This window comes from Sarcophilus harrisii, chromosome 4 (genome assembly GCF_902635505.1).
Source record: "Sarcophilus harrisii chromosome 4, mSarHar1.11, whole genome shotgun sequence".
In the NCBI taxonomy this organism is placed as follows: Eukaryota; Metazoa; Chordata; class Mammalia; order Dasyuromorphia; family Dasyuridae; genus Sarcophilus; species Sarcophilus harrisii.
This window is the reverse complement of record NC_045429.1, coordinates 369318369-369331432: the sequence shown is the minus strand read 5'-3', so window position 1 is coordinate 369331432 and position 13064 is coordinate 369318369. Positions and strand designations below refer to the sequence as shown.

At 32.6% G+C, this 13064-nt stretch overlaps 1 protein-coding gene across 4 annotated transcripts in view; it reads left to right on the top strand.

Annotated features, from left to right (window-relative positions):
* PCNX2 (pecanex 2) overlaps positions 1-13064 on the top strand; it is a 357972-nt gene that overhangs the window by 102912 nt on the left and 241996 nt on the right. For all 4 annotated transcript variants that reach the window (XM_031966919.1, XM_031966916.1, XM_031966917.1 and 1 more), the window contains one exon: positions 387-558. In XM_031966919.1, coding sequence (XP_031822779.1) covers positions 387-558 — 172 coding nt within the window. The remainder of the gene's footprint in view (positions 1-386; positions 559-13064) is intronic.

Here is a 13064-nt window from a genome sequence, read left to right as displayed (position 1 = left end):
GAAAGTGATGTTAGAGCTAATTTTTCTCTTTTTTTTTTTTTTTTTTTTTTTTTTTTTTTTATTTAATAGCCTTTAATTTACAGGATATATACATGGGTAACTTTACAGCATTAACAATTGCCAAACCTCTTGTTCCAATTTTTCGCCTCTTACCCCCCCAGAGCTAATTTTTCTCAATAGAAGGTAATTAAATTTTCAGGATCGATTACCATGGGCTTGATAAAGAGAAGCTTGAGCATATCCAGTGTATTCCATTATATTTGGGAATGTTTTCCTACAATTTACTTTATGTGTTTTTTAACTTGTTCACCCATTCTCTAGATTTTGTTATGTTAATACAATGGATATTGTATTTTGTCTTCAGAAGTTTTGTGTTTGTTTTCTAGGGACATAACCAAATAATTACATACAGTAGACCCATCTACTTTTGTGTTCTCTGTGGACTTATTTTGCTTCTTGACATTGCTGCTAAAACCAGGCATTCTCCCAGTTATACTGTGTATGGCCTGAGGTTTTTCTCATCAGGTTCTCTTCAATCAGCCAGAGATCACTTAATAGGTAAGCTGTTTTTGACTTTTGGCAATTTAGAAAACAGACTTACTTTGAAGCTTTTGATTGAAAAAATATTCTGAGAAACTTTATATAAAATTTATACTAATTTTCTGCTTTTTTCTGATCTTGGTTAGATTTCTTTTACTTGTACAAAAACTATTTAAATGAATGTAATCAAAATTATACATTTTATACCTAACTTTGCTCTCTATCTCTTCTTTATTCATAAACCTATCTGTAAGTATATGTAATATGATCCATGTTCTAATTTTCTTGTAATCTTTCTCTCTACATGACATCTAAATCATTTAACTAATTTGACCTTAATAATTGGTGTGAAATATTGATCTATGCCCAATTTCTGTCATTCTGTGATGTCTTAGTTTTCCCAGCAATTTTTAACAAATAATAAATTCTTATGCCCAAATCTTAAATCTTTACATTCATCAAATACAAGATTATGTTTGCTGCTGTAAATTATATTTGAAGAGTAATTCCCCATCAGTCAGTCTTGAATATTGACCTAGATGATCATGGACAGAAGATGCCACAGTAAATGACATTTTACTACTTGCTGAAATTGAAAATTTAGGGCTAAGGCAAAAGGAGAACACTGTGACTTATAGCCATTACTGAAGCACTCCTCATGGGGAGACACTCTGAATCTCATTAAATAAGATGTTGAAAAAGGACAAAAGAGCAGGCATGAGAGGAGATTTCCTGAATCGACCATGGGAGTTCAAACTCTAGAAAGACATAGGACTTGAGAGGTAGGAAGAGGAAGGAAGACATGGTATACTGCTGGCTTCTGATCATACCGCTTTCTCCAGCCTTATTGTTTGAAATGCTAGTAAAGTGCATTATTACCATCCTTTATTCCTACACCTTCTTCCTTTCTCCAGTTAGCAGATGAACTCTCTTAATCAGAGACTGTCAACACATCTTCCCCACATTTATTCTCACCATAAAATGTTGAAGTTTAAAGAAGTGGTGGGTTCAGAAGTAAAGCAAAGTAAAATTTTGAAAAGCAGCTGATGATGCTTTTGATCACTCTGGCAACAGGGAGAGGTTTGGTGGTTAACCATAGTTAACACCTATAGTAGCATCTTCTGGGTCCCAAGACAAGGCTGAAATGATAAAGTCTCAATGGAGAAGATCTGAAGGAACTATTTAATACTAATCTTGGATTCATTCAATAATTTTATATCAATTCAGCATGTCTGCCAATAGTGAGCACTTAATAAATGTCCATTGGCCAAAACAAAACAAAGAGTGACTTGCCCAAATCTAGGTGGTCACTCAATGCCATTCCTTATGTGAGGAAGCATTTTCATAAAATTCAAATCTCATTCCTGTTTTTAAGGGGTACTGAATCACCAGGGTATGTATCCAAGTCTTGTGAGTGACCTAATACTAGACCTTGAACAATTCATGGTAGACAGAGCTTTATCCTTATATGCCCCAAAGCAATGAGCAGAAATATAGAGGGGTGTTAAGCACCATGCCTAGGTGAAAGGGCAGGTCAATTCTCCAAAAGCTTCCACAGTTGTGAATCATAAACTTGGAGTTGCAAAGCAGCCTTTACTGACACAAGGATTGTGGACTGGGAAGGAGATAAATTGGAGGCAAAAAGGAAGAAGGGACAGGTCAGAGAATGTGTCTGCCTCTCAGTTTTCTTGCATTATGTTCCTCTCATATGAAGAGATCCATTCTACAGGTGTAAGTTAGACCTCCAGCAGTCACTGGCAGGTGGCTCCTGTATTACAACATATGGCGCCCAAACAGGGACATAAGAAAAACAAGAAACAAAGAAGCATTAGAACAAAGAAACTCAGAAATAATATTATTATGTTCTATTCTGGCTGTAGCAGTGTCCTAGACACTGGCACAGTCTCTGAACAAACCACTTCCAATTTTAATTTTTTGCATCCATGTATTACCTTCCCTGCTACTTTGTAAATTACCATGAGAGCAGAAACTTTGTTGTATCTAACACTGTAGTCCCTATTGTGTTTTGCATATGGTGAGTGCTTAATATATTTTTGTTGAATGATAAAATATTACTTGACTTTAATTTTCTAGAACCTGGCCTATATTAGAAAAGGAAAATTAAACTATTTCCATCTTCACTCATCTAAAGAAGATCATATTGGTCTTCTTTTCATGGGACCAAGAATTCATATTCTTATATTGTGCTATATTGTAGTTTAATTTTTAAAATAATAGTAGTTTTTTTAATTTATCAAAATATATGCAAAGATAATTTACAACGTCCACCCTTGCAAAAACTTGTGTTCCAAATTTTTCTCCCTCCTTTTCCCTGCCTTCTCCTCCAGACAGTATGTAATCCAGTTTAGCTTACACATGTGCAATTATTCTAAGCTTATTTCTACACATATCATGCTACACAAGGAAAATCAAATCAAAAGGAAAAATAATAAAGAAAAAAACCCCAAGCAAACAAACAAATAAACAACAACAAAGATGAAAATACTATATCATGGTCCACATTCAGTCTCCATAATCATCTCACTGAATACACATGGGTTTTTCCATCACAAGTCTATTGGAATTGCTTTGAATCACTGCATTGTTAGAAAAGAGATAAGTCTGCCATAGCTAATCATCATGTAGTCTTATGGTTGCTGTGTACAATGTTCTCTTGGTTCTGCTCACTTCAGTTAGCATCAGTTCATGTCTATCCAGGCTTTTCTGAAATCAGCTTGCTCATAATTTTTTATAGACTGGTAATATTACATTATATTCATATTCCATACATACTTTATTTTTTTGTAAACTAGTGTGAGCACCCTTTTAGACTTGAGTCACTATTGATAATATTATTTCTTTGGGTATTCTATACAATAATTAATAATTAAAAATTGTTATGAAAATTATGAATTTACTTTTTAAATAATTATATTAATACATTATAATAAATATATAATAAAATGAATAATGAGAAATAAAATAATTGACCTTTGGCTAAATGTGACAGGAAAGAGTACTAGCTTTGTAGTCAGGAGGCATATGTACAAGTCTTGGTATTGCTATTTAACTGTGTAACCTGGGTAAAGTTTCTTCTTTTCCTGATTGAAATCCTATGATCCAAGTCTTATGCTTCTTTTGATGCTTGTTTCCTTGTTTGAAAAGTGAGAAATTCTATTAGATTACTTCAAAGGTCCCTTCTCACTGTTGATTTTTTAAAAAACTTTTGATGTTGTCATTGGAGAAAAGCTGCTTTAGATAAAACTGAATTTACAGCTAGTTCTTCTCTCAATAAATCTTCTCTCATTACTATCATCTTCACTATTTAAAAAAAGTTGAACAAATGAAGCAACATTTAAGTAGCAAAAGTTTGTAATAATATCAAAACTTAACAGTAACATGAAAAATATAATTAAAATTCGATATTTGAAATTCCAAGACTTAATACAAATTGCAAAAGCTTAGGATTGTTCTCCAAGGAAAAATCCCTGGTTTCACATGAACTACTGGCTATTGGTGCATATTTATTTTATTTGTCCTCAACTATATCTGTTAGAGAGCAATAGCAAGAGGTATATGATAAGAGAGAGGAAGAGAAGAAACATTCTTATTATTAGTTTTCACTGGAAATTGTTTTTCCCTCATTAAAATGTTTTGCTTTATTCTTGTCTGAATGTCAAAGTCAACAAGTGAAAATTGCAGTTTAAAAAATCCAGAAAATACACTCGATGACTTCTGGGATAAAGATAAATAAGGGGATGGAATGGGAAAAATAATAGCCATCAATGGAATAGAGGTATTAAATATATTAACTGAGCTTACCTAGAAAAGGTTATGGGAGAGGGAAATCTGAACAAGAAAGAGAGGAAAGAGATGAACTGAATGTTTTTAACATTATTTCAACTGTGGGAAAAGTGAAGTAGTTAATCAGCAATCCAAAGGTACATTCTTTCCTTAGAAAAGCAGATATTCATCTTGAGAGTTGTATTGTGCTCTGGCACAAAGATAAAAGATCTGATCCTCTCTTGATCGCCGATTCATTTCATCAATAAGCTGATTAATTTACCCCATGGCTTTACCAAGAAATAACAAGTTGTATCATAAAATAAAATTCAGGAAGGGCTATTAAAATTAATTGTAAAATAATCATGTAAAAATTGAAATGTAAATTTTTATTGCTGTCTACCACCACTATAAAACACACATATAGGCCTTTAAATTCTGTGACAGATTTTCCTTGATTATTTTCCACTTTATTTTCTCTCTACCCATTTAACTTTTTACTTATTATGTTTTGGAGCTGTAGTTGTCCTACTTTGAATCTCACTCTATATTTACACACAAACTTAAATGGGAAATTCGGAGGCTTTTCCTTTTCAAACATTTTAGCCTCAGATTATATGTATTCTAGTGAACTACAGGAGCTTTCAAAGATATCTAACTTGGTACTAGGAGATAATTCAAATATTCTGAAGGGCCATTCCCATGGCCATTCTTGGCAGGTCTAAGACATAGGAAGGAAATATAAAGTTGAACAGGAGCAGGAGAATAGGAGAAAAAGAAAGTATAAAACATATAATTTAATAGATTTCCTTCTTATAATAACTAACATTTATAGAGCACTTTAAGGTTTACAATGTATTTTACATATATTATTTTATTTGATAGTAGATAGATAAAAGGGAACACGTGGTTAATAAAGAATACAAAAAAAAAAAAAAAAAAAAAAACAAAAGCCTAGGATTTAGAAGACCTGGAACTGATCTGTTATTACTAGCTCAGCAGTGTGACACTGGCCAAATCACTTATTTCCTTTGGACCTCAATTTTCCCAAGTGTAAAATGATCTGGATGATCCCAAAGGTTCTTTATAGCATTGAAATCCTAGATGATTCCTGTGAGTATCAACAATAGTGGTCATGGTGGTTGCTATCAGTTGCCTCATTTTTTAGCTCCTTATGTCTCTGCTGATTTGTATTAGACATAAGCCAGATGGTGCATTATGTTTGAAACAAGTTTGTATTTTTTCCCTGAGTTTGAATGAGCTAAGCTTAAGCTTGTTTATAACTGTTGTTTTTATTGAACGTCTTAAAAGCTAAATGGAGTTTTGCTTAAGATCAGATATGTTTCTGACTTTCCTGTAGGCATATGAATACTTCATCCCTTGCTGGTGTTAAATTTCATATGTTTAGGACATACAATGGTTCTGAATTTTGTCAGTTATAATTGCTGCTATCATTTTTTTATTTCTTGGCACTTCTGATTTTTAAAGGAGATGCAGATATTTTCAGAATACCACCAAAAGATGAGCAAAAGTAGCATAAAGATGCATTGATTTTGTTATTTCTCAATCATGTCTGATTTTTCACAACCCATTTATGATTTCCTTTCTAAATATACTGTAGTAACTGATCAATCATTTTCTTCTCTAGATCATTTGATAGATGAGGAAATTGGGGCAACCAAAGTAATGTAATTTGCTTGGAGTTACACAGCTACTAAGTGTCTGAGGTTGGATTTGAATTCATGAAGATTAATCTTCCTGGTTCAAGCCCAATGTACAATCCATTGAATCATCTAAGCTTCCCCTTCCATTGATTACTCCCATTTAAAAGTAATTACTTTTGTTAGGTAAAAAACATTTGATTTAATCGGTCAGAAAGGACCAGGGGTCAATGAGACTTGGCCACTTCCTGGAATACAGCAAAAAATATTTCAATATGGTTCAATAGGAAATCTTTCCTGATAGGATGATAAATTTGGTCATATACTGAGGAGCTCACATCTTTTAAAAAGGCAGGAGCTATTTCAGATCTAGGGAGAGATTTTGAGGGTCTCAAAGCCTAATGGGAGAAGTATGGAGCTAGAAATCTGGGAGCTTACTTCATGATGTGAACTACAAAGAATAAACAATAACAATCAGAGAAAGGAGCAAGATTCTTTATCTCTAGTGGAGAACAAGGAGATTCAGAAAGGATAAATGGCATTACAGTAATCTCAGAAAGAAAGACTGGAGGAATAATACCAGTTATACTGACCTTCACAATGACTGAAGAAAATTCTAAGAAGTGTTTTCTTCCCCTTGCTTCCCCTGACTGTATTTGTCTATTAAGATACTGCAATATACTCTGCTACTTCTTTTCCCAAACATTCTCAATAAGTTAAATTTTGCTTCAAACACAAAAGGGCCAGGAATTAACTAGTGATAAATATAAATGTATGTTAAGGAAGAATGCCAAAACTCTGCTCAAGTGTTTGGAATTTTTGTAACTTGGGGATTGAAGCAATTGTGATTGTACTCCCTAAAGCAACAGAAAAGGGAGCCATGTGGGCCCCAGGTACCATTACACAGCCCCAGGCTTAAAATGAGTTAATTATAATAATAAAGTATTAGAGTAAGAATTATAGATTTAGAAATGGAAGGGTCCTTAGAGATTGTATAATAAAACTGTATGATTTTGCAGTTTTTCTCTGAAGAATTGCAGCTCACAGTAGCAACTAGAAGAGGCAAGGTTCAAACCTAGGCTCTCTGCTTCCAAATCTGATATTCTGCACAATACTGCATAGATTCTTTCTTAATATATACTGTGCCCACTGGAGAAAAATCAAAATGCATGCATGTTTAATTTTTCCTTTAACTTATATCACACATAATCTAATAGCTACCAAGACCTGATATTCCCCTCTTAGTGACAATTCTTGGTCTATCTCATTCTCTCTACTCTCACTGGAGTTATCCCCCCCTTTTTAGAACCTCATCTCTTCCCAATTTGTTTACCAGAATATGTTCCTTTGTGGTCTCTTTCCCTCTAGGTTTTTCCCATTTCTATTCTATAATTGCCTGTCATGTACTACTCTAAACATGGCACTCCTATCGTCAGAAACATTCAGTAATTTTCCCTTTTTCCTATGAAGTAAAAATTTTTGATCCTAGCATTTAAAACTACCTAAAATTTGTCTCCAGCCTACCTTTCCAGCCAGATTTCATACTACTAAAAGATAAGGAGTGTTTCTCTTTTATTTTTGTATCCTTAGAAACTAGCAAAGTACTTGGCACTTAGTGGCACTTTCAAATGCTTGTTCATTGATTTATGCTCCCATTCATACACTCTTCTTTCTAACCAAACTATATTTCTCTGACTTCCTTTCATATTCTGTCTTCTACCCTTCTACTGTTCTTCATGTCTAAAATACTATCACTAAGTCATTCAATTTTGGTTTCTTGAAATGCTTCCTTTTTTAAAATCTAATTCATGTTCCACCTTCTCTGTGAAAATTTTATTCATCTTCCCCAAGATGAAAATAGCATATTTTATTTTCAGAGTTCTCACAAAGTGCTCCACCTAAGTTAGATCTCTTAATTTCATTTCTTGTTTTCCCTTATCCAATAGTCATTTATCTGTTTGTCTACAGGATCATAAGTTTGAAAGTTGGAAGGACCTTAAATATCACTTAAACATTTCCCTTCTCTCCTCTAACTCGATTTTAAGTTCTTTGAGAGTAGGATCTATAACACATTTAACTATATCACTTCAGGACTCAAGACAGTACCTTGTATAGAGAGTAGCCATTAAGTTGTACCCATTGGATAATTTGTATTTCACATTTCTGAAAAAAAAAAGGTCCTCAAAAAAATTAAATAAAAGAGAGAATATTCACTACTGGGTGGTGATTCCTGGAATTGAGATGGAGATAGGGGAGAAATTCTAGTGATGAGGAGATGTTCATCAAAAGGTCATTTAAGACAAGATGGAAGGTAGCACTAGTCTCAGAAATGCCTAAAAAAATCAGTGTATCAAATAGTCATAAACTCATTTTTAAAGATTATATCCACAATTCATCTCCTGATATTAGAAACATGTTTTCTTGATAGAATTTAATCTCCTTGAGGGCAGGGATAGTTTTATTTTGTATTTGTATCTGCAGTACCTAGCAAAGGTTTCTTGCACATAGTATTTTATTAATAAAGGCTTATAGATTTCAGCAAGGAACATTATTACTGATTGAAGTTGTCAGGGAAGCCTTTGCAGAAGAGGTATCATTTGAATTGGGCTTTTAAAATTGAATATGTGAATAAGAGTTGAAAAGGAGGGAAGGCACTCAAGTAAAGGGAAAAGTGGGAGAAAAGGCATGGAGGTAGAAAAGCACTGGACAAATGGCATTTCAATTTGGTAAAACTTAGTGTGTGGAGGATTAGATGGTCCAGTGAATAGAGTGTTGGTCCTGGAGTTAGGAATTTTTGAATTAAAATCTTGCTTTAAATAGAGGCAGTGTATTCCCAGTCAAGTAACTTAATTTTTTTTCTGTCTCATTTTTCTCATCTGTAAAATGAGGATAATGAAAGAATCTGCTTCTTAGAGTTATAGTGTGGAGAAAAGGAGATAATAATTATAAAGCACTTTGTATAAGTGCTTATTATTGTTATCATTAGACAGCAATATGAGAATAATAAAATTCAGAATATGGCAAGTAAGAATTTATCAGAATCTATCTTAAATAAAATATTAAAATTATTGTATTTAGTGATGAGTGCTACTTTATATGAAGAATTCCTATAGATGGGAAGACCATTCAGAGAAGAGTGGTCAAAAGTACATCTTGCAACATATATTATGAGTCATCATCTCCTGCTCCTGATGTCAATATGTCCTCAATTTAAAGGACTACCATGTAGGAAAGGAATCTGATTTATTTCTTATTTAACCCCTGCATACAAACTTGAAAAATTGGATAGAAGCTGATAATTTAGGTTCAGTGGAAGAAAACATTTTCCAGTAATTAGTGCTATCCAAAAATGGAATGGAATTTATCTAGAGATTGTAGGAGCTGCTTCTTGTGAAATTTTTAGTCAAACTCTGGTTGACTACTTTTGAAGATTTTTGGTTGGTAGAGACAATATGGCATAATGGCTATTGATCTGATCCTGGATTCAGGAGTATCAGAATTCAAGTCTCAGTTCTACTGGGTATGGTGTAACCATGGACAAATATTTTAGCCTTTCAGGATCCCAAAGCAATTTGTAAGACAAAAATTTCAGAGCAGATGCTGATCCATATTGATAGAGACTTTCTTCACTGGGAGCTTTCCATACCAATAAATTGTAAGTCTAGTAGACCAAAAATAAATTAAAATAAAATTAAAAAAAAATAATGACACCCTTCAACTTAGTCATTTTGTCAGTAATTTACCAATAAATAAGGTAGCATCAGATTGTGGAGACTTTGAATACCAGGCAAGAGATTCTGAACTCTTCTCAGTTGATGACAAGATATAATTTTTAAAGTTTTATTTATTTTATTCTGAACTTAAGAAACAAAACAACAATTTCCCATAACATAGAATATGAAAAAATATTGTACATGAAACTGCAAATCTATTATGTACAACTTGCTATTCCTTCTAAATATATAATAAAGTTACCATGTAACTTTCTTTTTTTTTCTTCCCTTTTACAATTGAGGAGAACAATGACAAAATGACTATATGTAAGGAACATTAGTCTAAAACAGCTTTAATGTACTGATTGAATACGAGAGAGATTGGAGGTAGGAAGATTTATTAGGAGGCTACCAGAGTAGTTTAGTAAGATGGCAATGGATTGGGCCATTTATGAAGGTAGTGATTGTGAGAATAGAAAGAAAAAAAGGATGCAAGTGATATTGTAAAGAGTTAACAATATTTAATAATTGAGTGAACATGAAAGTAGAAAAAAGATTCAAATATAATATTTTTAACATAGAAAACTTTTAATAATGGGCCATCAACAAAAATCATAACATCAGAATGAGAAGTAGGCCTTTAGAGAAAGATTTTATTTTGGAATTTTGAACTTGAGGCCCTCTAGGTAACTGTAGTGTGTATGGAGAGGAGAATGGTCCAGAATATAGAAATAAATTTGGTGTTCATTTTGAAATCACTATGTAATTTCTGTTTCAAAAGAGCTTATAATTTCTATTACTATAGTTTAAGCTGCAAATGGAATGGGCCATTTAGGATTTGGAATTGCCTATAGAGAAGGCAGAAAGAGAATTAAGAAAAGCATTTTTCTTATTTACTTAATAAAGAAGCATTATAAAGAGAATTTTATGATAAATGAGTCTAGGGAGAAATTTAAGAGTGAAAGGTTAATAGAATAGCATAGAAGCTAAAAAAAAAAAAGTTTTCTTGTCTTGGAAAAGAGAGAGAAAATAGAGGGAATCTTCTTTTATTATGAAACAATTTTAACTTTTTCCTTATGAAGAGGATTTTTGAATTTTGAACTGACTGGAGGAAATGTACTTTCCAAAGTGGTCTCTTGCATTTACAGTAATGATTTAAGAACATTGTGATCTTTCTTATAGCTAAAATATTGTGAATTATGATTTATGCATTTTTAATAAATTCATTGTAAACAAATTGTTACATAGTAACTTTAATATTCATTTAATTCCAAGAGGTTAGATTATTTGGATTTTATAATTGTAGAGATACATAGATTATATGGATCTTAATAAAGATATGGATATAAGTCAAATATTAGAAGGAAAGTTTCTCCAGTTTTTTAAAAATAATAATATTTCTAATTTTGGATAGGGGCTTTATACCTACTTAGTTGATTAAGAAAGATGCTAAAATTTTAATAATTAATGAGGAAATATTCAAATATACTCATAATATGAGAATGTCAGGTAGACCACTAATGAGAAATGTTGTGTGATTCTATTATGTGTTTGAATAGAGTGGAGATCATATTCTTAACACTGTTAAATTTTTAACCATAATTACTTATTCTTTGTATTGATCTTCCTTGCTATTCAAGTTTCTGAGTTTTATGTTTATGTGTTGTTTTTTTCTGGACCTCTTTGTTTTATGAACAACCCAGGAGCTAGAAAAGGAGGTAATTGTCAGATAAGACAGACTGGAGAAACACGAAAGGCATATCTAATCACATTGGATAAAATTAGTTTAGTTATTACTTTTGTAGAATTTTAATCCTGCACAATGTTTAAGCCCTAAATCTGTTAGTATGGTAACATGATATTTTTCACACTTAACAAAGAAAGAAATCAAATTACCAATGTCTCCTTTATAAATACCACTTGAAAAAAAAAAGAGAGAGCTCTACCAGAAGTTTCTTCATTTATAGTAATTATTAGGGAAAATGAAGATGGAGAAGAAGTGAGAGAAAATTGCAGACCTGCTCAGTAGTATACTAACAAATATATCTTTGTTTCTAGGGAACATTGCCAATAACAGCAGGGACTTTTTTCATTTTTTACTTTTGGAAAAAAAAAACAGTGCAAAATAATGCCTGTAATTTCAAGTACAATTTTCCAATAGTCCTACTAACATAATAACGGTCTGATTGCTTTTCTTTCACCACAACTGCAACCTGACAGATGTGCTACAGTCTCTATTTGCCATTCATTTCACCTCTACACTTTAAAAATAAAGACGGTAGATTCAATCCTTTTAGAAGTTCCCCAGAAGGTCTAGCTGCTAGGGCTACCAGTTTACAGATTAGACTGTTATCACAGTGTGTCATTAAATTCTATGTCCACACATCTGGCAAGATCATTTTCCCCCAACAGAGATGGTTTGTTACTGTCTATGATGCTCATTTTCAGTCTTCTGATTCCATTCTTCATTGTGTCCAAGTTCTCCTTACTTCATTTATGTCAGCCTCCCTGTCTTATGTGCCAGACTATTTCTCTGTCTATATTTGTCTGATCTGTCTTCAGTATCTAACTATCCTTAATACAAACTTGTTCGTATTGTATGTAAACTCCTTTACTTTCATAGAGTCATGGATGGAGAGAGAGAGAGAAGGGATCTTACATGTTAATTAGTTTACCTCTTTTATTTTACTGGTAAGCAAAGGTTAAGTGTCATGACCAATGCCATACAGATAGGAAATGGTAGTATTTTACCCAAGTACTACTTTTTGAGGAAATGGAGACCCAAAAAGATTCATTGACTTGGTGATGGATAGCTATATAGATACCAAGTGTCAGAGCTAACTCAGATCTTATTTAAATTGTATATAAGAATATAAAATGGTATATGACCAAGATAAATATAGTTTTATGCTCCAGACCAAAGACCTTTATTATATTTATTATTGCTATGTTTAATTCAATAAACATGCCCTATGAAAAAATGAATTGGGACAGTTCCTTAGCATTTGTTATAGAGAGATTTAGCCTAAATCTATTTTTCAGTCAGTTCACATGAGTATAAAAAAGTATAAGAAAAGTTCTATTCCCAAAATTTCATTGCAGAAAATAAATATGATCTTGCATCATTCAAAGTTATTCTGAATCCTTATATCTACCCTTTAACTTCCACAATACCTTCGTATATGAAGAATGCTGATATATCTCAACAGAATGGACAATTAGGGTCCAAATGGGATTTTCATCAATCATGTGTATTCAGAATTTCTGGTAGTAAATGGAAATCTGTTAGTTATAAGTAGTACTACTCCACTCACAGAGATAGACCTAAAGATACAGCCCTTTTAAGAGATTCCACAATCATGGTTAT